The 24746-nt window shown below is 41.7% G+C and overlaps 3 protein-coding genes across 3 annotated transcripts; all 3 read left to right on the forward strand.

Annotated features, from left to right (window-relative positions):
- Window positions 1-3182: 3182 nt before the first annotated feature.
- LOC308282852 (MICAL-like protein 1) lies at window positions 3183-8374 on the forward strand (the record flags this gene model as incomplete). The annotated part of the gene is made up of 8 exons (XM_080723240.1): window positions 3183-3260; window positions 4069-4134; window positions 6191-6317; window positions 6677-6767; window positions 7502-7575; window positions 7681-7795; window positions 8053-8099; window positions 8247-8374. The coding sequence occupies 8 exons, from the start codon at window positions 3183-3185 to the stop codon at window positions 8372-8374; spliced, it is 726 nt and encodes a 241-aa protein (XP_080579366.1).
- Window positions 8375-9466: 1092 nt separating this feature from the next.
- Window positions 9467-14227, forward strand: polr2f (RNA polymerase II, I and III subunit F). Its single transcript, XM_080725065.1, has 5 exons — window positions 9467-9593; window positions 10370-10439; window positions 11756-11886; window positions 12919-12990; window positions 13656-14227. Exons 1-5 carry the CDS (start codon window positions 9574-9576, stop codon window positions 13744-13746), a joined length of 384 nt encoding a protein of 127 aa, XP_080581191.1. The 5' UTR covers window positions 9467-9573; the 3' UTR covers window positions 13747-14227.
- Window positions 14228-18797: 4570 nt separating this feature from the next.
- On the forward strand, window positions 18798-19301 carry LOC308283215 (surfeit locus protein 4-like; the record flags this gene model as incomplete). Its single annotated transcript, XM_080723597.1, has 1 exon — window positions 18798-19301. Exon 1 carries the CDS (start codon window positions 18816-18818, stop codon window positions 19299-19301), a length of 486 nt encoding a protein of 161 aa, XP_080579723.1. The 5' UTR covers window positions 18798-18815.
- Between the last annotated feature and the right edge of the window lie 5445 nt (window positions 19302-24746).

The following is a 24746-nucleotide window of genomic DNA, read 5'->3' on the forward strand; positions in this document are numbered from 1 at the left end:
CATGCATGCATTGATCTCGCGAGAAACACTATTTAGACCACGTAGGAAGCTACTCATCATCATAATTTTACATTAAAAGTTCCGTCCGCATTATGATTTAGCTCTCTATAGCCTCTATGGTCTCGCCTTTCAATTTACTGCAACTGAGAAGCCAGTAATAGAACCAGATACGTTTACATAAAAATCAATAACCTGAAGGTTTTCTTTCATGTAACGTCTCTGATCCTATATTGTGATTGATTGATTGATTGATTGATTGATTGATTGATTGATTGATTTGTTAGCAGTTCGCATAGGAAATCACTAACCTCGCCTACCAGCCTTTCTAATCACAGGACAGTACAGTTAAGATAGGCCTACTAATAGGATGTAAACCCAAGAAAGCACTAAATGGCTTAGGCTATTTACATTGTGGTCCTTTGTACTCAAATGAAAACAAATGTCTTCATCTATCTTCATAGCATTTTTTCTTCCAACTTTGGTTTGTGTTTTATCGAAAATGTAATTTAACCCAGACATGATTGGGTGAATATTGTGTCAAACCTGCAGTGCTGACAGACACTGTCTGGCTCACAGCTCACTGCACCTCACATCTGAGAAATGAACTTGAAACCAGAAACCTGCTAAATTTAGAGTTTAGGTCCCTTGTCCCCCCCAAGCGGTGGATATTGTGTACTACAGCTCACGTGAAACCTATTGGACACGTACAGTGAAGTATTAACGGGTTTGTTTTAATTTCTGTCTTCCGTCTGGCTGCGAAGAAATAACCTAGGAATCTCTGGAGAACTCCACAAAGTGTTATTGGCCTATTATGTTCCTTTGAGGGTGGATATCTCGAATGATAGGACCAGTCCATCTTTCAGCTGAGGTTTGTTGTGGTTTGTTTTTAGGACAGCGTTTGATAGAACCTCAACGCGTGTGCGTGTGCGTCCGAGGAAACTGTAGGAAACTACAAAAGTATTTTTGTTTAATAGCCTATCTATCTTTAGAAAAAGAAACGCTGTTGGCACTGAAGTCACATGTTGTTGTTGTTGTTGTTGTTGTTTTTTTGTTGCTTTTTGCAATACAGGGTTGATGCTTATTGCTTTACTGGGTCTGGTTGGAGTGTGGTTTAGGCTACTGTAACATAAAGCTGATCTTTCATGCACGAAGTTAGGCCTGCAGCATTTGTTTGCTGGCTTGATTCAACCCAACCCACACAAGCCTTTAAAGTTTCGTGGTTATATGGATTCATCACGTTTTATTTGTACATCAGTTTTAAAAAAGAGAGGTCACTGTTCTATCAACTTCTATGGCAATCCATGATCTGATACTGCTCTAGATTGTAAAGAGCACTGAGCAGTGTGACACCTGTAGCTCCATCTGGACAAGCTGTTATCCACTAGTTAGCCTATGGTAATCTCTCTCTCTCTCTCTCTCTCTCTCTCTCTCTCTCTCTCTCTCTCTCTCTCTCTCTCTCTGTGAGTGTGGTCATTTATGTGTCTCATTACCTTGACTTAATCAAAAATAAATCCACTTTCTGACACTCTCATTGTGAATGTATACAAACCATAATATTCCACCTCTTCCACTTTCAGTCAAATGTGCAGTTATTTGACAGTTTGTGTGTCTTTGCTTTGCAGCCAGTCCTGCCAGTTCTCCGTCATCACGCGTCACTCTGACTTATCGAAGAGTACACCTCCTGATGGTTTAGTCACTGTTTTATGTTCTGTTTTCAGGCGCTACCTGATCGGCGGTCAAGTGGAGAACATCCTCTGTCATCCAGCATCTGTGTCTTGCATAGGGAGAATGCCCACCTGGTCCAGAGACATTAGAAAGAGAGGGAGGCTATCATCGCAGCTTCTTCAGGTAACACATATACTGTACATATGGAAGCCAACGCTATATAATGAAGGGTTTCTTTCAATGTTAACCCTTCTGGGAAGAAATGTATAAGCTCTTTTCTTACACACTGTACGGTAGCCTTATATAGTTATATATTTTGCCAGTGATTATTTCATTTGTTTGACAAATTGTTTGGGGTATATACAGTATGTATTTTAAATTCTTCAATGTTTGCTCATTTTGGTCATTGTGTCTTTTAGTGTTAAATGTTATTACTGGGTTTATGCTTTACCTTCATTGTGATCTTTAGCCTTTAGTACCAGAGAGTTAAAGTATTTATTCTGTATGTCATTACCATCACAATTACAAATGCTTCCCTATTGATATTTTTCATTCTTGTTTTCAGATGTGGCCAATAACCAGGGTCTTATAAACAGGGGAATGATTCTGAAGCAGTGATCTGCACACTCAGTCAGCACACTCTGTCAGCAAATTAAAGTGTGAGGGGGGACTGTCTCTCAGGGTGGATTGCAGCACCAGTCTCCCTCATTACACTAGTGAAACAGGGTCACATGACACACATGTTTGTAATATACCAGAGATAGGGAGGGGAGAGCAACTCAAGGCAGGACAGGAGCCAAGACTGAAAGAAAATAGAGACTCGGCTACTGGGTCAAGAGACAAAGTGAAGACTCAAGCTCCACCTCATCCTCCTCGACACAGTTTTAAACATACACAAGTTGAAGGAGCTGAAAAGGCTGGCCTGTCGCCCATGCAAACAGACTCTGAGTTGCAGGAAGAAACAACGAAAACACAAGTGCCCTCTGGGCTCAGTTCCTGTGTGTATCACTTTCAGTAGGAAGTGGTAGGCCTTTTCATGTACAGCGTAGCATGATAAATGCGTCTACACCTCCTGTTCCTGCACCCAGGACTAAAATACTTCAAAGAATGAACAGCTCTTCTACTGCAGGTGAAATCACTGTAACTGATTAAAGCAAATGTGTTGTTTATATCCTGTGTATACTTTGTATATAAAGTACAAATGATGATGACATTCTCATGGCCATTTTCTCTCTTTCTTAAATGTGACTGTAAAAACCTAATCTATATTCTTTCGAGCAGGCAACTCATCCAGCGTTAGTGATGCCCCATCCAGCACCTCTCACACGTAAGTATATTTGACATTGTGTAATTATTTTAGGCATCAACCACTTGTACATATTTGTATAAAATCAGAATAAAAACATTGTCCATTGTTTCTTTTCCTTTACTATTTAATCACTCCTTTCAGACCTAGTTTGCCTAATATATACTTTACTCTCTCTTATTTATAGGCGAAAAGCCAAAAGTAGACATCCATGGATGACTCTTGTCCATTCAGGCCCGTGGACACAACTGCCCCCTGCCCCAGCCCCAATGACACCTCCTTCATCATGGTTTAGGCCACGAGTTCCTCCTTGCAATCCATTCGGGGAGGTAGTAGAAGAGGACAATCAAGATGGTACAAGAAAAGAGTGTACCAACAATGAATCTGCCAACCAAACTAAACCCTCGGAGGCAAATATCCCATCAATTAATGCTGATAATCAGCTAAATAAATCACCACCTGACGCTTCAGCTCCAGTGAGCTTGAGTGCCACAGAAAATACTACTTCTAGATCTGACAGAAAAACAGCATCAGCTGAAAAGCCCATTCCACCCAAGAGACAAGGTTCCAAAGGTACCCAATCACCCACTTCATACTCCACTCAGAGGGAAGAATCCACTGGTTCCTCTGGTAGTCCATCCAGTATTGGTAGAACTGCTCATAATGCTAAAGCACCAGCTACAAATACTGTATCAAGAATTGAAATGAAACCAGGAGTATTTCATTTTTCAGGCACTGTTAGTGGTGAACCTGAATTAGAAGGGGTAGCTAGTGGCCTTGGAATACCAGAGTGGAATGGAGCAGGTAATGGGGTAACTAGTGGAGGTGGTGAAAATAGCATGGTTGGATTTGGAGGGCCTGACCTGGCTGCAGCGTCGGGTGGTTTGGGAAAATTTGCTGGGAAAGGATTAAGTGGACTAGAAGTTCCTGACTTGACTGGAGCTACTGCTGGACTTTGCAAGCCTGACCTATCTGAAGCTGGTGCCTTGAGTGGTGTAGTAGGAGCAGCAGAATCGCCCATGGCATCAGATGAAGCCAAGACTCTACCTTTAACAAAGAGTGTGTCTGTACCAGCTATATTCTCTACCCTCCCTCAGAGTCCCTCTACCTCCAATCGCCTGCCAGAAGCAAGGGAATCTGGAAAGACGGCATCTTTGAGTAAGGTACAATCAGCCTTCTATGACGTAGAAGGTAATGGTAATTATGTAACATAGATTCCATGTTACATAATATGTAATACAATATACAGTAGTCATAATTATTGGCAAGAACTCCGAAGTTACTCATGTCAAGGAATTCTGAATTCATCAGGATGTTTGAGGCAAACAGTGTCAGACACTTCAAAGATAGAGGTTGAGCTAATGGGAGAAGTACATTAAACACGTGTTGGTCGTGTAGTGGTAAAGGAGCTTGGATGGTACTTCCTGAAAGCTGAAAGCCAGAGTCAAAAGGCCCAACTGAAAAACACTGAGTTAATGACATCATACAATCAACCCCTCCCCTTTTACCATACACCCAACATTGTGGGTGTGGCTAACTTCAGCTGGGTTAACACCAACCTGACAACCAGGCATACCTAATGAACTGGTGGGTGTGGCCACATAAAAAACATAAGTTTAACTGTTTCTGTACACTTTCTTTTTTTGGAAAAGATCTTCCTCCTAGTAAAATCAATACCTGATCATGTTTTAGGGGGGAAAGAAATCATGGCACCGCATCTTTAATTGGCATAACGATTAAATTGGGGAGAAAAGGGGGTAAAAAGCAACAAAAAAATAAGTACGTTCAGCTTGTGTCATGGAGCCATGTATACTGTACAATACAACAAATAACAAGCAGCATGATTTTAGTACAAAACCATGAGGCCGAATATGAATGACTCACTTGTGTCAATATTTGACATTGAGCTGGTTTCCAAATGCCACTGGCAATGTGGTCAGCTCTCATGGTTTGTATGTAAGTCAGTAAAACATATTGTTGCTTTCGATATTCTGTTTTCTTACTGTTTTCAGCAGGCCCGCAAAGAGAACCCTTTTGATCGAAAACTCTGTATTCCGAAATCTAAGACTGCCCCTGGATATGGTTTCCCCCTTATCAAGAGGAAGGTCAGTTGGATGTAGGTCCAATGTAATAACATCTATCTATTGATTTAATGGATGTTTTTATTGACAAAATGCATATACATGACCATTTATATAACACAAAAAATTCAAGAGCTTAGGATGTGTTATATATATATGTCATAGTATATTAGAGAAACAGCACATTCGAGACGCGGAGCACTCGTGGTGCGGCACGGGGCGGAGCAAGCGGTCGCCACAACAACGTATTCCAGGCGGTGCGCCGCTCTATTGTCCACGACACTGCGAGCGGCTACCGAAGCCCCCCTGTATCCACGAAGCCCAAACGAGTTACGAGGCCCCCCTGGGTCCACGAAGCCCCAAGCGGCGCGAAGGCCAGCGGACCTTGGTCCTGCTCTTCGCCCCCGAGCGCCGCAGGCGCGAGTGGCCGCGAAGAGCGGGCCAGGGCCGCGCGGCCGGCGGAGCGCCGCGCGAGTTACGAAGCCGTGGTGAATGCAATCGTTATATTTATGCCCAGGCCGTAAGGCCTGGGCAAGCGCACGTTAAACGCCCTGTCCAAGTGACTACAATGGAGCTAATGGCTAGGCTAGGCTAGGCTAGGCTAGGCTAGGCTAGGCTAGGCTAGGCTAGTAAATAAAGAGTAAACACTTCCGGTCTGCGGCGAGTTCAAAGCGTGACGTAACTCTCTTATCCAGTGGCTGACGTCGCCATCTGGTGGTGATTAGTGTGTGGTGAACGTCAAAACGAGTGCTCCTTGACAACTTTTACTGGTTTCTTGAACATACTGTAACATATATATATATATATATATATATATATTAGGGATCGCCAAATGGAGACATTTTCTTAACCGGTGACCGTCAGGCATTATACCTAACACTAGCAAGTTTAAGCTCTTCTTTTTTCTCTTTAAACGGGGTTCAAGTCGACGGGAGACGGTGTATGTTTTCTGTTTGTTCTATCTGTCTTTCAATGTTATATGAGATACATAAAGTGGTTCCTGTGTAAATAAGCCGTCTAGGATCTCCTTTTAGTTTACACATATATATATATCTTTTATAAATGCATTTATATTGTTGAAGGCAACAGCAAGGGGACTACTCTCTTTTAACGTTTTATATACTGTAATTCCCATTAGGTGCAGTCAGACTGTGTTGTTCCTGTGGAAGACCTAGAGGTGGAGATGGGAGAACTGGATAAACAGGTGGAGACCCTAGATCTGAAAGGAACGGAATTGGAGAAAAGTTTGAGAAACTGCCAGAATGGTAATTTAAGAAGATCCTATTTGTCTTATCCTGTCAGTGTCCACCGTCCCAGACTAAATTGTAACAGATTGTCCAGTGTCAGGAATTTTCCACATGGTCATCACAGTAATAAACCTACAATGTTCTGTACACTATTCTGTATAAATTGAAGCACACAACACCCACAGAAACACTCTCATACAGACTAATTTCCCTTAACCTAATTTATATTTCATCACACAGCAGTGTTGCTTGACCAAGAGGAAAAAGGCTAACAACACAACATATAACATCAAATCTGTTAGTTTTGGCAAGCAACACTGTTCGTTGAGGTACCAATTAGGTAATTCTATTTCTGTTTTTTGACTCATTCACTTTAGATGAAGATGAGGAGAAGATGCTTATGGACTGGCTGACTCTCATCCGTGAGAAACATGTTCTGGTGCGCAGAGATGCAGAGCTGGTTTATCTGTGAGTACATTTCATTGGTATAGAATAGATATTGTTGCCAGTAAAATATTGATTATGCCATCACTGTCCACTATCTAATTTCAGTACCTTTGATCCAGATTTTGCGAGAGTGAAAGTAGACAGCAAAATCCTGACAAGTTTTACGATCTTAGGCTGTAATAGGTCTCAAAATCACACTTTTATCACACCAGTAAGACTCCCTAATCGGGAGATAAGCTACCGTCACTCACGTTGCATACACAAACTTTAGAAGGCAATCGTGAAATCATAGCCAATCAGGAGGGAAATGGGATCGATCCATGTTGATGACATGACTTCAGAGATACTGTGTAATGTGTTTTGCAAAAGTCGGCCTGATGGTGGCACTAGAAGAGGGGCATGTGAGAAATCTGGGGCGGAGGTTGTGACTTGCCACCCAAGGAGTGTGCAAAGTTTGGCATCGATAGGGCCAACGGTGCCAGAGATAAGAGTAGGGGCAAAAGTGTGATGTGACGTGACGGACAGACGGAGGGACAGCCGGTGGAGCTTTATCACACTAGTCAAATGTGAACAAAGCAGATTCTGCTAATATGTAATATATGAGTCCTACCTGGTACACAATGTTTTATGAATATTTTGCCCACTGGCGGAGACGGTTAGTACTCCTCATCCTATTTTGCTTAAACTTACACTAAGGATTTTGTTGTGTACCTTGTTGTCCATTCTAACTTATGGCCATATTATCATGTCCCCAGCACAAAGCAACAACACTTAGAAGAAAGACAGACAGACGTAGAGTATGGACTCCGATGTCTCCTCAATAAACCTGGTGAGTATGTCACAAATACCGTAAGGTGCATGCTTGGCTATATGTATACACAGCAAAATCTTGATATTTCATATGTTGATCTGACACAATACATGTGCTTCACAGAATGTGACTGGAGTCAGGAGGATCGAGGTCGAGAGCAGCAACTGATGGACGAACTGGTCACCATTATTGAACAGAGAAACCAGATCATCAGTGGCTTGGATCAGGACAGACAGCGGTGATTAAACCACTTGAAACCTAGCATCCCTATTCTGGGGCAAACATTTGTTGAAAATAGCAGATCTACAAGCTCACAACACCTCACTGTTCGACTTGTTGTAAACTTGTAGCGCAGCTATCTTTGGTGAAGAGGGGGAAAAAAGGAGCAGACCAACTATAGAGCCCTGGGGGACTCCCAGTCAACTAAGTACAGTATATCAAGTGTTCAAGTGGTTAAAAAATGTGACTCATATCTTATTTTGTTTCCTTTTCCAGAGAAAGGGAGGAAGATCTGTTGTTAGAAGCCATGATGAAGCGGAAAGGTGAGAAAATATTTCCCAATCTCTCGTTGTTGTCACTCATTTAAATCCATTTTAATATTCTACTGTCCCAAACTGTGCTTGGGTTACTCACTGCTCCATTTACTGTATGTGTTCCCCATGTTCTACTGCTGTATGTCTCCTTTTAAGACTTCCAGAAAGAGGGCCTAAAAGAACTAAAGAAGTCCAAGGGGAAGTTCAAGCTTATGAAAGTGTTGAAGATGCTAAGCCAAAAATCTGAGACTGCCAATGACTCAAAGGACAAGAAGAAGAGCTAAGAGGCAGTGGGGCGTTAATCCATCAAGCCTGAATCAGTAGCCTGAGAATGTGGGCTTCAATACTGTGCACAAACAAACTCTCACAAAAAACAACTGCACTCTTCATATAAATGACTTGTTGCATTTGTACTTTTTTTTATATGAAAGTTTTGAATGTATTTGGTTATCTGTCTTAGAGTAAAGGTAGTGCAATTCAGTGCCTTTACTTGACCAAAAGTATGTACTATACTGTAAGTATTGGCATCAAATATACAATCATATGTTTTGAGTTATACTTTCATGTGTTCATCACTTTAATGTTTCAACTGGTATTGGTAAAGGTGTAGCTGAACTTCTTTTTATCTCTCTCACACTGTCACACACCTAGTTTATCCCAAGGGGGAACTTCAGTTTCATCTTAACCCAGCTGAGTGCTGCCCACAGAGGAACGCGGATGGGGTAGCAATTAGGGGTCAAGTGTCTTGCTCAGGGACACTTGGACACATTGCTGCCCTGGGGCTCTGGTTCCCCAGGCAGGCTCACTAACCACTCAACTATGGCCTCCCCATTTTAATAATCTATGCATGTGCTGCAGGCAGGCTTAACATATAATAATACATTATATTTATCCGGTGATCATATATGAGTTCTATAAATTTAAATCTGTAAAGTAAGTTGTTACTGAAATTGTCTGAGAAAAAAATGAAATATTTGCAGAAGTATAATATATACACATATTTTAAAACCTCAAATAAAAAACTTAAGTAAGCCTACTGTACTTGAGTAAATGTACTTTGTAAGTACATTTCTAAATGTTACTTTCCATCACTTCTGTAACTTTTTGAACATTTTAAGCTGTTTTTATGTTTATTTTTTTTTTATCTTGTGCTCTTTATTGTGTGGTTAATATATATAATAAACATGTAGGCCTACCCATGTAATATATTTTCGTATGTCTATTTGCTGATGATGAATCAGAAAGGGGTTTGAGAGAACAGTTGCAGAGTATGGGATTAGATTGGAAGTGGAACTACTCAGCAGTGTCGCCTGTGAGTACTCGGAGGATCCCTGTGGTTGCACAATGCACAATCTTACCGGAAATCGGTCGTTAATCTTCCGCTCTCATGTAGCAACGCAGACGTTTTGTCAACAACTGCGTATCGTTTAAACATACGACTATTACAACACATACAACTATTTATACAGCTTAAAACAGCAACATGTCAGACAATGAAGATAAGTAAGTAACCAGCGAAGGGTTTAGAACAGTGGTTTTGATACTGTGGTGTTTTTTTTTATTCTATAAACGCAAGCATAACGTGGTGTACTGTCCTCACATGTCGACACAATTAGCATTTAGTTACAAAATTATTAGCAATGGTGGAGAAAGTACTCATTATCAATTATTTTAAAAGTATCAATATTGCAATATAGAATAAGTACTCCGTTACAAGTAAAAGCCCGGAATTAAAAATGTGCTTGAGTAACAGTATGAAATTGTTGGCTTCAAAATGTAAATAAAGTACCAAAAGTAAAAGTACAACATTGTTTGAAAATAGCGAATCTACGTTGTGAGCTTGTAGGTCTGCTATTTCCAAATAGCATAGGGTACACAATTTAGCCTGGCGTAGCCAGACTATAATGCAGTTAACTAACTGCAGTATATACGTGTGTTAACATGGGTGGATTGTTTAGCTGTGCTAGGCTATACAAAATACTGCTAAAGTGGTTTACGTATGTTTTATAATCAGCAAAATAGGCCTAACTAATAACTAAAGTTTTCAAATAAATGTAGTGGAGTAAAAGTTCAATATTAGGATCCGAGATGTAGTGGAGTAGATGTAAAAGTATTGGTACTAGTAAAGTACAAATACCTCAAAATTGTACTTATATATACTTAGTTACTGTACACCACTGATTACTGGGGTGTACAGTATTACTAATAATACTGATTATTATTAATAATACGTCTTGTTTCTAATCTAACAGTTAATATTTCTCCTTTCAAAACTGTAGCTTCGATGATGGTGATTTCGATGACGCTGAAGAAGACGAGGGGTTGGATGACCTGGAAAACGCAGAGGATGTGAGTTTGTCGTCCGGCTGGGTCCTTCCACTGACTCTCACAATTCTCAGCTGCGTTTCCATAAAGCCTTTTCGAAAATGTGAAGCGAATCATCAGAAAGTCGAGAAAGGAAAATGCACATTTTGCCTGTTTCCATCGACTGATAAAATGCGATTCTTGGGAGATAGTTCATGAAAATCAGGCCACATCATGTTAATACCATGGGCATTTATTCTGTGGAGCTAGCCTACTTGCTAACTGGTTGAGTCATCCTGGTGCCTTGTGTGTTCAGTCCAGAAAACCTATTTGTTTTTCCACTGTTATTCAATGTAGGTTGCCTTATTTTTAATTAGCCTAGAGTGAGCGAGTTGTTAGCCTCGCGTAGCCACTAGCCAGGCTTTTACTCATCTGCGAAGAGAAAAGCCTGGTTATGACCATAGGCTGAAACGGCATGAAACGGTGCTACTTCCGCCGGGAGAATTTCACCGGAAGACTGCAACGCATGACGTAACTTCTGTTAACCGCAGCACTTCCGGTGTCTGCAGATTCATGCCATTTACATCGCCTATTGTGGCCAGGGTGGCGAGTTGTAAGTTTTAGATTTTGTTTCCTTCTTTATCTCACTTGTAATTACAAAATAGGAGCATCATGTTAAGTATGCTATACTATTATTTTTATGCTATCATTGTGACCATTATTATTTTGTATTATTTATATTATCATCACAACAATGAGGAGAGCTTACTTCATCGCTTATGCAAGATGGGGAAATAATTATGCACAGGAATACCAATGATGAGTCGTTAAAACAGTGAGATGGTTCATTTTATATTCGCTTTTCACATTTCAGTTGGATATTGTTCTGTTGGATTTTTGACTGGACTATTTGGATTATTTAGACTACTTCAGTCGATCTATCAATAGGAGTTATTGGATGACTTTTTGTTGGGTGAATTGACTTTCTTTCCCAGAGTGCGCTTGTGGTTTATGTGAAGGCACAACTTACTTACACAAGTAACTGTTTTTGCCACTACGGTATCTCTAGCACCCAACATTTGTAGTGTCCCCTCCATCTTAGGTTGACCATATTTTTAAAACTCCAAACCGAGACATGAATACGCGTGCGTGCGTGCGTGCGTGCGTGCGTGCGTGCGTGTGTGTGTTCATTCATACACACACAGTGTATGTGCACAGCATACACATGCCATATTGGAAGTGGGACATAGTCCCTGACAAAAGGGATTTTTGTCACAGACTCATCCCCCTCTGTGCTCTTGTAATTATTCTGTCTGTGGTGAGTAATGTATCCCAATGCTTGTCTTTACTCGGGTAACCAGGAAGACCAGGAGAATGTGAAGATCCTGCCAGCAGGAGAGGGCCATGGGGCCAACCAGAAGAGGATCACAACACAGTACATGACCAAATACGAGCGGGCCAGAGTTCTGGGGACGAGAGCCCTTCAGATAGCGTGAGTGGTATTTTTCTAGTGACTTTGTCATCACTGGTTCATAACAGGTATATTTTTGGAGCTGTGTGCAGCTCCCTATACGTGGCTGTGTGGGTCTGTGTGTGTGTCTGTCTGTGTGTCTGTGTGTATGTAGCCTGACTTCGGCGCGTAACTAGTGCCGCACCATTTACGCCACTCGCGCAATATATACATCAAAATGTGCGGCTCGGCCGGGAATGGTGTTCTATTACCTTTCGTTCCGATCCGCCTTACCATGCCGACGTAATCGGCAAAAAACGACGCTTAATTGTCCCCATTGACTTATAATGGGACAATGCAAGAAATCACTTTCAAGTATTTTTCTCTCGTAAACCATAGGAGCTACAGTTTCAAACCTCGGAGAGGAGATTCATAATGATTTTAAGAATGAATCGAAAAATAATTACATCACTCGGCCTCATGGTGGCGCTATAACGGCCCACTTTACGTTTTGCCCCGTAACTCTTGAACCGTAGATCGGAAAATTAAAATTCTTTTTTCCCTGGATTCCTTGGGTCAAGACGCATCTCCCCATATAGGCCACGCCCATTTGCGCCAGGATAGATTTTCCGCCATCTTGAATTTTCTCCAAAACACACTTTTTGCTCCTTTTCCTACATATTTTCTTCAAATGTCACAAAAATCGGTACACATGATCTACACACACACACACACACACACACACACACACACACACACACACACACAGCTCCACTTCACACGGGTGTGATTTTTTTAGTTCTTTTGGGAGTATTTTGTTGTGGAGTGTTATGCTTCTAAGAAAGTGCATAAATAATAAAGAAGTAGAGAAAATAGCAGATGTAAAAGCTTACAATGCGACGTGAAGCGTCTAATGTCTCTTTTGGGTCTTGAACTAAAAAGTTTTAAGTGTTGCTACAAGTACTTGATTATGTGCCACATATAATAGTAGGTGAGTCAATATAAGGTTTAACCCCCAAAAAATTGATACAACATTCAACATGTATTTACAGAACGTCTCCCCCTTTCTTATAGGATGTGTGCCCCAGTTATGGTGGAGCTAGAAGGGGAGACAGATCCTCTGCAGATTGCTATGAAAGAGCTTAAGTAAGTATTAATTAAGTAATAATTTAACAATGGGTCATGGGGGAAATACTTTATAATTATAAATATTTCATGTCCACTGCTGTATGGATAACCAGGGTACCATAAAACGGAGTTTGCTATTGGTGATTGGCCAGATTGGATCAGTGGATTATTGAACTACTGGTTTTCAGCTGTAACAATAAACAAACAAAAACATGTGTTCAATTTCATGTTGTCATTTAACAACAAAAAAAATAAAACGATCTACTAGCTTCATGCTAGGTGTGTAACGGTTCACAAAATTCACGGTTCGGTTCGATATTTTGGTGTCACGGTCTACTTTTTCGATACAGAAAATAAACAGAAATGTCCTTGATTTATAAATATATTTTTACAACTACGTATTGTATTGTATTGTTCGGTACAGGGTAATTCGGTTTGGTACACCCTTGTATTGAACGGTTCGATACCGGTACAAGTATTGTTGCACTCGTACTTCATACCTATCACAGTCACACACCTTTCTCACTTAGCTTTCTCCCTTAAACATAGCCAGCTTATGGTAATCTTACACCCCCAAAAGTGATCACGAATACGGTGTATGAGACTTTCTTTTACCACCATTATATTCTTTGTGATACTCAGTATCTTTCCATGATTTTCATTTGTCTTTTCCACTCATACAGGTGTAGAAAGATCCCCATCATCATCCGACGGTACCTTCCTGATGGCAGTTATGAGGACTGGGGCTGTGATGAGCTCATCATTACAGACTAAACAACTGGTCCAATGCACACTGGCAAGATGAGTCAGGCTGCACTTTCCACCAATCTGCTGAGGGGAACACTTCCACATAATATTCTGGAGATTGATTTGGCCATAACCCTTTTTATCAGTGACTGGATTTGATTCAGAGCCACGGTGAGCCTGTATACACCCGTCATGTTTGATTTACAGATATTACACTAGTTCTTATAAATGCAACGTCTGGGCTGGTCACATTGTTGTTGTTTTTTACAGCTTATAACATCTTGCTCTGGCCTCCTTTTTGTTTTTGTTTTTTATCTAGTCCTGGTCTGGAGTGGTGTTGTTATTAGAGCTGTATTAACACTTTCTTCCACAAGGGGGAAATGAAGTTGAAGTCAGACATTTACTTTACAAACTTAGTTTCTTATGTAATTATGGTTTTGTGACACAAACAATGAAACTTGTAATGAAGCTGTTTTACTGTTGTGAATAAATGGTTTTGTATAAATGGCCATGTCTCACTCCTGTCCCATATAATCTCAAGTAAATATTTACTACATAACCCCATGATCAGCTGGGAAAGTAGAAAGATAATGTAAAATACTTAGATATTTCAAATCTTTAAAGGGCAAGAGCACTCCATCATGCAACTCCAAAGGTGATCAAGAAATACATTTAAAAATAATCTCCATTGACAGTGTTGTACCCGAACGCGTTCAAAGAACGATCGTTCATGAACACGTTCATATTTTGGGCGAACGTGAACTGAACGTAATTGTTTTCGCTTGATGAACGATATTGTCGAACGCGGTCATTCTGACGCCCGTGAACGACGTTCGTCGGCGTTCGTCGGCCGTTCATGCGGCGGTCCGCGCCTCCGCGGTCATCTGTCCTCTGCTCCTCTCGTCTCTCTTTTCATTTACATGCTCCAATAGTAGGCACTGCACGCAGCAGCACGCAGCAGTGCCTACTGCATCTCGTGAACGTTCCGATATGCGGTGCTGTCTGCACTCTGCTGCTGCACTGTGAATCTCCTCCTCGTCTCGCAAGCCTGACTGACTATACTTTGTCCTATGTGTGTTGCACGGCGAAAATAGCTGATCTGCAAGCTCACAACGCGTCGCATCCACGAGACAACGTGAGCTTGTAGATCAGCTATTTTAACCAACGCGGAAACATGCTGTGCACGGTTTAGAAACGTCTGCCTTCTAGTGGGGTTCCTTGTACATGTAATTTTTTGGTTTTTTTCTAGTGGGGTTCCTTGTACATGTAATTTTTTGTTTTCATTTCAAATGTGTGTTAAAGTTTCTTTCACTTCCAATTTGTAGATTATGGTTTATAGAACAATTTTGGTTAGAGTGTCAAGACAGTAGATTGAAGAAAAATATATGTTTTGCCCTATTTCCAAAATGACCAAAATCGGAATTGTGTTTTTTGAACAATGTCTTAGTTTTCCCACAACTGCTGTGTAATATATATATATTTTTTATTGCTATATCAAGTCAATACTGTGTGGGGAATCAATTGGAGTCAAATATTTGTTTTGAATATTATGATATTTCACACAATGAGACAATAACATGGTTATTACATTCAGCCCTTCACAATAAGGGTGCAGGAAGACTGGGAACTAGGCAGTGGGCACATAAATATTGTGGGCACCTCAATGTTAAGTTGGATGAAATTATTGCTGTGTGTGGTTCTATATGGGCTGAGTCAATAATTTTGACAAATAATAGCATGCAGCAACGTCTAAACATTTATATATATATAGACCTTTATATATTTTTTTTTCCCTTTTTTTATTTTTTTTTTTTTTGAATAGCCAAAAGTATAAAAAAAATATGGTTAAAAAAAGAACTATGTAGTTCATTTTGGGGAACCATGAACTTTAGTTCATAATGGGGAATTATGAACTAAAAATGAACTAGTTCATTTTTGAAGTTCTGAACTTGAACTTGAACTAGTTCGTTTTTAAAGTGAACTTTCCCAACACTGTCCATTGACTAGAAATTGACAATTTAAAATCTCTTCTGGAGGAGCTCTTTTAGCCTGTAAACATAATCAAACAAAGCTGATTCAGACAGTATAGTACATCACCAAACCCAACACGTTTTTTAGTTTGTTATATATGTGTGTGTGTGTGTGTGTCTGTCAACTTTTTATTGATTTTACTATTTGAAGATCCACGGATCCAGTCTGGCTATTCTTCCTAATCAAAATAGCAAAATCAATAGGAAATTGAAATGTACTTGCCTCCAACTTGGTTATCAAATCAGCTTGTATATTTATTTTAATGTTGGAAGCAGGCACATCAAGTCACCCTAACATTATACTGTTCAACTGTTAAGAGTTGAATACAATTACATCTATTTGAGTACCATTATTATGATGGGTAACTCTTGACTAAATTAATTTGACTTTATACATTTACATGATTTTGTTATTTTCTTGGTCAAAAATAGAAGACTGGCAGCAGGTTAACTGTTGCTACTGATGAGCGAAGTCTGCAACTGTCATAATGTTCTCCCTCCCATGCCTCTATGTCCCCAGACAAACATGTACACACACACACACACACACAGTAGGCAAACAGGCACCTCATTGTTTCAGGGAAATGGGTTGTTACCTAGGCGACAAGAAGCCTGATGCAGGATGGGAGATAGGGGTGGAAGGTTGCTAGTATGAGACAATTAACATGTTTGTAATTAAAGGAAGACAGTGACACTGGGTGGATTTATTTGTGAACATACTGTATCTATGAAAGTTTTTCTGGACGGCAATGGTCACTTGTTTAGGTTAGCACAACAATATAATTCTGCTAGACGTTGCCAAACCAATGACATCACATAGACTACTGCATGTTTTAAAGGGGAAGGAGCTTATATCGGTGTGAACAATCACATCACAATGTATGTAAATTATGTACAATACAGTGTGCACCATCCAAACAGCTGAAGTTTCTTGGTTGATTAAATCCCCTTTTGCAGATACGTCTGGAGAAGGCTGAAGCATCGTGGTGCAATATTACTACCATATCTGTACACAGTAAAACCAGTAAGACTCCCTAATCGGGAGATAATCGACCATCAGGTCGGAGCGTGATTTTAGGTTCAAAAATGTGTTAAAAAAATCGGCCTGATGGTGGCGCTATATGGGACAGATCCATGTTGATGAGATGAGTGTAGACATACCGTGTACCGATTTGCGTGATTTTAGGGCACAAATTGTAGGAGCTGTGTCCGTAAATGTGTTTTGCAAGAACCGGCCTCATGGTGGCGCTAGAAGAGGGGCATGTGAGAAAAGAGGAGATCCATGTTGATGAGATGTGTGTAGACATCTCTTTGTCTGTGGCAGAGCAACGCGATGAGCAGCCGATTTGGGGGCGTCATTTGGTAGTGTGGAAAATTTCACATGGACAGGGGCAACGATGTCATTTTGTCGTTTTTTAGCTTTTTGGCGGGGGTCCCTGGAGCTGCAGGGGTCCCTGGAAGGGTGGAGGTTGTGGATTGGCAGTCATGGCAGACAAGGAGTGTGTGTGGAAAATTCCACATATAGGGGCAACGATGGCGGAGATATGAGTAGGGCAAAAGTGTGATGTGACGTGACAGACTGACTGACTGACTGACTGACGGACAGACAGACAGGCGGTGGAGGTTTTGATAGTAACTGCGACCTAACGGTCGCAATAAAATCCGGACCCTCACAGGTCAATTTGTACACGTAAAGTTAAATGAACAAGCCAGATTTTGCGATGTCTTCTTTTACAGCCGTTCTTTTGGAGAGCGGCCTAGAGATGTGTACTCCAAAGACCACATGGCATGAATAAATAAATGATGCATAAACTCAATTTACCCCTAATAATTCCTGTATCGAAGGTATTGCTGAGAAATGTCTATTGCATGTTGATCCATCTTACAATATGATTGAGGTCATTTGGGGGGATCCAGTTCATAGACGTTTTCTGTGTGTGTGTGTGTGTGTGTGTGTGTGTGTGTGTGTGTGTGTGTGTGTGTGTGTGTGTGTGTGTGTGTGTGTGTGTGAATGTGCGTGCGTGCGTGCGTGCGTGTGTGTCGCCACATTCATGATGTCTTATTGATTTATTATTAATAGCTCCCATCTTGGGATCTTTTGATGAGCGGAGATGTGCCACAGGGAGCACAGGGCTCCTTTCATGGGGCACAGCGGCCAACGCATGTGACCAGCACCACAGACAGCCACATCGAGGAGTCGAGGACACTATCCACCCAGCAGTTTCTCTAATATCTCTCTCTTCCTTCCTCCACCTCTATCCATCAGTCTCAAACTGTTTGTCTCCCTGTCTGTCTCTTTCTACGTCAGTCTGTTTCATTCATTGTCTCCTTCACACCTCCTTCTGTTCCGTTTGTCCTGAGGTCTAACCTGATACGTTCCTGCTGCTATGTGGCCCTACCGATGTATTTTCACCCTTTTGTACCTAATGTTGAATTTCATTTAGTTACTTGCTGCTTATTATGCTATATGTATATAGTATATGTACCGATATTAAACTCATATAACATTGAATGACAGACAGATAGAACACAGTACTATCCAGTAGATATCAGGGGAAAAAAAACAGTTGTAAACAAAAATAATGCAAAATAAAAGGTATTTACAAAGAGGGGTCAGGGGGAGAGTAAGGTTAGGCTAGGTTTATTGTTACCAGTTTTGAGTCTGTAAGTGTTTTTTCAGAGCGGTTTTAAAGGAAGTTAGGGATTTACACTCCTTTACGGCCTTCGGTAGGGCATTAGTAGCAGAAGAACGAATTTGACCCTTTGTTTGAGTCGACTCTGGGTTGAACATGGTCTGCAGCACTGCCTCTGGTGTTGTAATTGTGGACATCCTTGACGTTTTGGAAGTACCGGTATTACGTCACTTTCCCGAGCAGGAAAAAAAGGGGTCGTACAACGTAGTCCGAAAGTTGTTCGTTCTAGCCTTTTGCTTTTGAGGCAAACAGGAATTACTGTAAGTCGTATAAAGCAAGCATGGGGCTGGAGGATCTGGTGAACACGACCCAAGACGCGGCCAACACCTTCCTGCAAGTGACCATCGTGGCCCTGCAGACCGTCTCCTACCCCATGTCGTGGGGTGTGAGGTTCCTGATGAGGAACCTGGCCCTGTGCGGCAGCGTCCTGCTGCTGCTGGACGAGTCTTACTCTGAGCCGGGGAAGAACGTGTTTGCCCGAGTCCCCTCCGTGGGGATGCGCTCCCCGAAGCAGTACATCCAGCTGGGGGTCCGGGTGCTGCTGGTGCTCATGTCCATGACCCTGCTGCGCGTCAGCTCCAGCCCCTTGGTTCTCCTGCATAACGCTGTGTGCGCGGCCCTCATCCTCCTGGTGGCCGTGGGCTACAAGACCCAGCTGGCGGCGCTGTCGCTGGTGCTGTGGCACCTGGCCTGCAACGTCTACCTCAACGCCTTCTGGACCATCCCGGCCAGCAAGCCCATGCACGACTTCCTCAAGTACGACTTCTTCCAGACCACCTCTGTGATCGGCGGCCTGCTGCTGGTGGTGGCCATGGGGCCCGGAGGAGTGTCCATGGACGAGAAGAAGAAGGAGTGGTAGGAAGCCAATAGATGTGTACTGTATGTATGTGTAGTGATGCACGGAAGCTCCCACTCGCCAGACCAACGCACAACCCGTTGTGCCAAAGCTGAGCCCCTTTGGCAGGGCTGTTGTGGGCTGGTTCATGGCTGTACTAACTATGGGCCTACGATCAACCCTCCCCCCATCTTTGGAGCGCTCCCTCATATGCGAGGATATCACACCAGATGGTAGTGATGCGCGGAAGCGGAGATTGAACCCGGGGCTCCCTCTCGCCAGACCAACGCACAACCCGTTGTGTCAATAGGGCTGAACCCCTTTCGCAGGGCTGTTGTGGGCTGGTTCATGGCTCTACTAATTGGGGCTACATATGCATACTGTATACTGTGTACCACTGTTTCCCAAACAGTGGGTCACGAGTGAATGAATACTAAAAAAAATTGTTTCCCACATATTGTTCGTAATTATTATTGAGCAGTGCTAGCCGCTCCTACGTCTGGCTTTGTGTGTATGTGGGAGTGTCCGTATGAGCACGGAACTCCATGTATGGAGATAAATGACGGTGCGGACAGAACGGCCCATACAAGGAGATGTGTCGCACGTGTGTCTCATATCTCTGCTGTCGCCGGGCAAAAAACGTCTAACACCAAACACCAAAAATTAGCTAGGAGCTAGGTATGGTCCACCAACAGCCGAATGGACCTCCAGGTTCACAATGAGGTTGGAGGCCAAAAGAGGGCGTGGAGCCTGGAGTTATAGCAGAACCACCTAAACTCCACCCCCCTTTGGTGGGGCTTTGTCAGAAGCGCTTTTTAATTCTTTTCAATCTTTTTGAACCAACACACAGACATAGAGGGTGTTCAGTAGCACTGATTTATGAAATATAAACCACACCAGTGTGAAGTGAGCGGTGCTGCTGCTGCTGATGACGGTAAACCCACATGACTCATCATTACATTGTCCCATCAGAAAAGGGAAATACGGGTACGTGATGGGACGTGCAGAGAATGTTAGAGAGGCTGGGGCTGACATTTCTAAAGGGGCCTTTTGGTGGAAGTATTGAAAATAGCAGACCTCAAAGCTCACAACGTGTTGCGTGGAGGTCGGCTATTTTCATCAAGCTGATGCCACCATACGACCAGAAGACAGACATCTGGAAGATCCTGCAGGTTACAGAGTACTTAATGTCGGACGTGCCTGGAGCCGACTTGGTCCTGTCCCATTTGTCCCACATCCACACACAGTGTAAGATGACAGACCCTGCGATGAGGCCTTCCGCAGAAGAGGTCCTAAGCGCCTACAGGCTGGTCTGCACTAAAATGGTGCGCGACGTGCGAGACAGAGAAACAGAGAGTGTTCAGTGTCCTATTAGTGAAAAATATGGCCAAGGAACTATAATGAATGGCCTTGGCTGCATATCAGCAGCTCTTTGACCTTATCACAAAAAGTGTGAAATCCCAAAAAAACAAGAGAAATGCGATGGTCAAAAAACAAGAGACTTCTTCCAAAAATAGGAGGGTTGGCACTTGGCAGGTATGAGTGTGTGTGTGCGCGTGTCGGCTGCGCAACAGTGCCCTTCTCAATCTGTTCCTATTTTTACTGTACTGTACTGTACGGCACTGTATCGCACAACACTGTATTGTATCAGTGACTGTATCCCTGTGATGCCAGGGGAACCAAATCCCTTTTATGCCCATATATGGAGATCCCTGATGTCATCAATATTAAGCCCATATCTGTGAATGCCACTATATAATCACTGTGATGTCAGGGGGACCAAATCCCCTTTTTTGCCATATATGGAGATCCCTGTGATGCCAGGGGAACCAAATCCCTTATGCCTATATTATGGAGATATGGAAATCCCTGTCATGCCAGGAGAACCACATCCCTTTGGGGATGTAGCGACCTTGCCCTAAAGGGTGAGGTCACTTTTCGCCCTTAGGCGTCTTACTGGTACTTTTATTTCAAAAAGGTTGACATTTTCTTTAGTAAACATCTGTGTTTCTAAAATAAAGTTAAACAAAGAAGATATCTGTTCTATCTGTTGAGGATACTGTTACATGAATCATGACATTTGATCGTCAATCTTATCACATCACAATTGTAAAAGTGTAACGTAAAAAAAGAGAAAAAGACTGGTGCCTTGTATAGTGATTGATAGCTACACCTTTGCTATACATATTAATGAAACTGTTACATGACTTTTGATCGTCAATCTTAACAAGACTTAAATTCTCATACTATAACTTGTAACTTGTAGCTTGACCCAAAAATGACCCAAAAAGTATCTCAGTTACTTGACGAGTTACAGAAATATGAATGTAACTCAGTTACCAGCAAGTTACAGCAAAATGTAACTTAGTTAGTAGACCTAACTCAGTTACATGTAACTTTAACTTCTCCAATACTGCCCACTGGTGATGTGTTGTGCCAATATGATGTACACAGTGATGAGAGCTGTTGTTGCCCTTAATTGATGTACAGTACATCATTTTCATCATCTTTACACGTTTATAACTCTGGCTCTCTCTCCCATCCCTTCCTTCTTTTGGAATGTTTTAATCCCATTACAGTTCCAACCTGAGAAGGGAGGGGAGGAGGAGAGGAGAGGAGGAGTACCATAGGGGCTGGGCAGTGGGGGTTGTGGAGGTCTATGTGCCGGCCCGGCAGTGCTGCTAGTATGAGAGTCCCTTTGTATCCCAGTGAAGCTACAGGCCAGGCAGTTCTGGGTATGCTCCCTCATTGCCCCGATTCTCTCCTCCCCCAGCTCCCTTTCAATGGCTCTCTTTGTCTTTACAAAGTATCACACAGCCGATTAAATAGAGGGAATTAGGAGTCAGGCTTAACCCGCAACTTGCACAGGCATGTGCGCGAGCACACACACACACACACACACACACGCACGCACGCGCGAGCACACACACACACACACACACACACACACACACACACACATACACATACACAAGTATGCACATATTAAAAATGTCACAGTGCATAAGCATGCGTGCGCAACCAATCACCCTCTGGGATTTGATAGGTTCAAGTGCAACATAGACGGGCTAATGGTCCACAGTGCAGCCCAGGGTGACATGTCAATGTGATGTATCATATCCTGGTCCTTTCATAGCCACTGCAGATAGCACAGTGCACAATACAGATTGATCCTTGTCTTCCTGTTCTAATTGAATGCAATACTGCCACAGCTTAGTTGATTCATTGAATGTAGTAAGTTTGTGGCTGCCTGGATGATGGTCAATTGTGGCTTGGATAAGTTTTAAGTCAACTCCTGGCCAGACAAAGTGAATTATCCGTTAGATTGAATAGATTATGTTGAGAATGTCACTAGAAGTGCATCATTTACAATTATAGTATGTCAAAATTAGTTAATTTTCTCATTGTGAGGAATATTATTATACTAACCCTTACCCGTTCAAAGATATGAGCTCCGAAATGATGTGCAGTGTGTGGGTTATGGGATGTGCACTGTGCACTGTGCACACAGTATATGAGGGATGGAAAGTAACTTTAACTGGTGCTTGCATGATAATATGTAGGAGCATCAATGTAAGAAATACCCGTTTCGTTTAATGGCTACAGAGATACTGTGTACCGATCTGCATGATTTTTGGACAAAATCTGTAACAGGGCCAGACAACCGACCCCCAGCCCGCCACCCGCCTGCACGCACGCACACACACACACACACACACACACACACACACACACACACACAGCTGGTTAAACATGTTGCCTCATGCTAGATGCAGAATAGATATAGATACACCATAAAAATGCTAATATACAGCATATGATTTGTGAAAGTGACAAACGGGCTTCACAGTTATGTCAGGTGTGTTCATATGCTAATGGTGATGCGATTTCAGATCAATTGCTCCAGCCACTGAGGAGAAACGCTGTGACAGACACTCAGACAGACAGACACTCAGACAGACAGACAGACACTCACTCAGACAGACATTCGGAAAATTATATGTTTGATATTGATATAATCAGGGAGACAATTTAATTCTTGTTTGAGAAATTGAATCATCAATTGCTATTCAGGCTAGGCAGGCTAGCCTAGACAGTTAACACCATTATACCCATGCTGATAAAGGCAAGTCCCATTGTTAGAATTATCTAGGAGACGGACTTGTACAAAAGCAGAGAGAATACAGCTTTATTTAGTGTGAGAGAAGGTCATTAGTCATCACATACCTACGGTTTCATTCCTGCTATTATTTACACGTTTTGCTGGGCTGGCATCAGTTATATAAGCATGTAAAATACAAAATAGAAAAACAATTACAATAGTCAAAATGTTTTCTTTCTGATGGAGAGAAACAGTCAGCGCAAACAAATATAACACAGGCAAATATAAATAATGAATGTAACAACAGATATTTTGCACAAACAGCAATTAGGACAAAATAGTTCTTTTTTTCAAAGGCACATAGTTAGTTGTGATCACAAACTGTACGGTATGTGTTGACAAACCAGAAATGCTTCACAAGTAGTGTCAACTACAGACCAAGAAGCATATGGTGTGGGATATTGTCAAATAACGATACTCAATATTACAGTAATACACGTGTCAATACATAAGAATAAGGAAAATTTACTTAAGACTTCATTCACATTACAAGATGGAGGATATCCTACCCAAATTACGGTTTGTCACAAAAGTGTGGAGAAAGATTATTTTCCAGGTGCCAACATGGAATTGTCCAGTCCAATCATGGATTTCTCAACATTTATGGCTGAATGTCAAAGCAACAATGCATTATTATTCAATCAAATTTAAATCTAAGTGTAACATGCTGTAAATCCTTTTTTTTATTTTTCCTTCTTCTCCTTCTTTTTACATAACATGCTCATTTCTGTTTATGTTGTAGGTATTTCATTAGGACAAGCGCATGTTTGGTATTCAATGTGACTCAACAGCTGGACAAGCATAAATTCCAAATGCAAAATTTTACTTACTCTACTCCACTTTTTCAGTTTCAGCAATGGCATCTCGGGCAGAAAGACTGTACAAATGGTATACAATTTCTACCTACAAATCTGGCATTGTAGCTTGAATGCACGATATAATGTCACACAAAATAAATGAAAAGACAGTGGTGCAGAATTTGTGAAGTGGAAATAATAATGGCAAAAAGCATTTGACAGAATTAATAATACAGCGACTTGTTAGAACAAATAAAGTAATAAGGAATATGTATTCTGACCTACAGACAGACCATAATTTCGGTCAGTGAAAATGGATTATCTGTACAGTATAAATAGAATTGTCCATCATCATGAATGTCCTTCATGAATACATCACATACTCAACAAAGCCACACATCAGTGCCATGTTATGTAAATATCCAAAGTATTAGCTTGAGGTGAAAACGAATACGATACAATTGAAAACAAATTTGACAGCTTAAAGAAGACTTTGCTAAAATAAAAAGA

Source organism: Nannobrachium achirus, assembly GCF_963921795.1.
Source record: "Nannobrachium achirus genome assembly, chromosome: 4".
NCBI classification, from domain to species: Eukaryota; Metazoa; Chordata; class Actinopteri; order Myctophiformes; family Myctophidae; genus Nannobrachium; species Nannobrachium achirus.

What these genes read in the sequence shown, in the direction of transcription:
- polr2f (XM_080725065.1), top strand. Translation starts at nt 9,574, where the DNA reads ATGTCAGACAATGAAGATAA. An exon ending in ACGAGAGCCCTTCAGATAGC is followed by an intron (nt 11,887 to 12,918) that starts GTGAGTGGTATT and finishes CCTTTCTTATAG; the next exon opens with GATGTGTGCCCCAGTTATGG. An exon ending in ATTGCTATGAAAGAGCTTAA is followed by an intron (nt 12,991 to 13,655) that starts GTAAGTATTAAT and finishes CCACTCATACAG; the next exon opens with GTGTAGAAAGATCCCCATCA.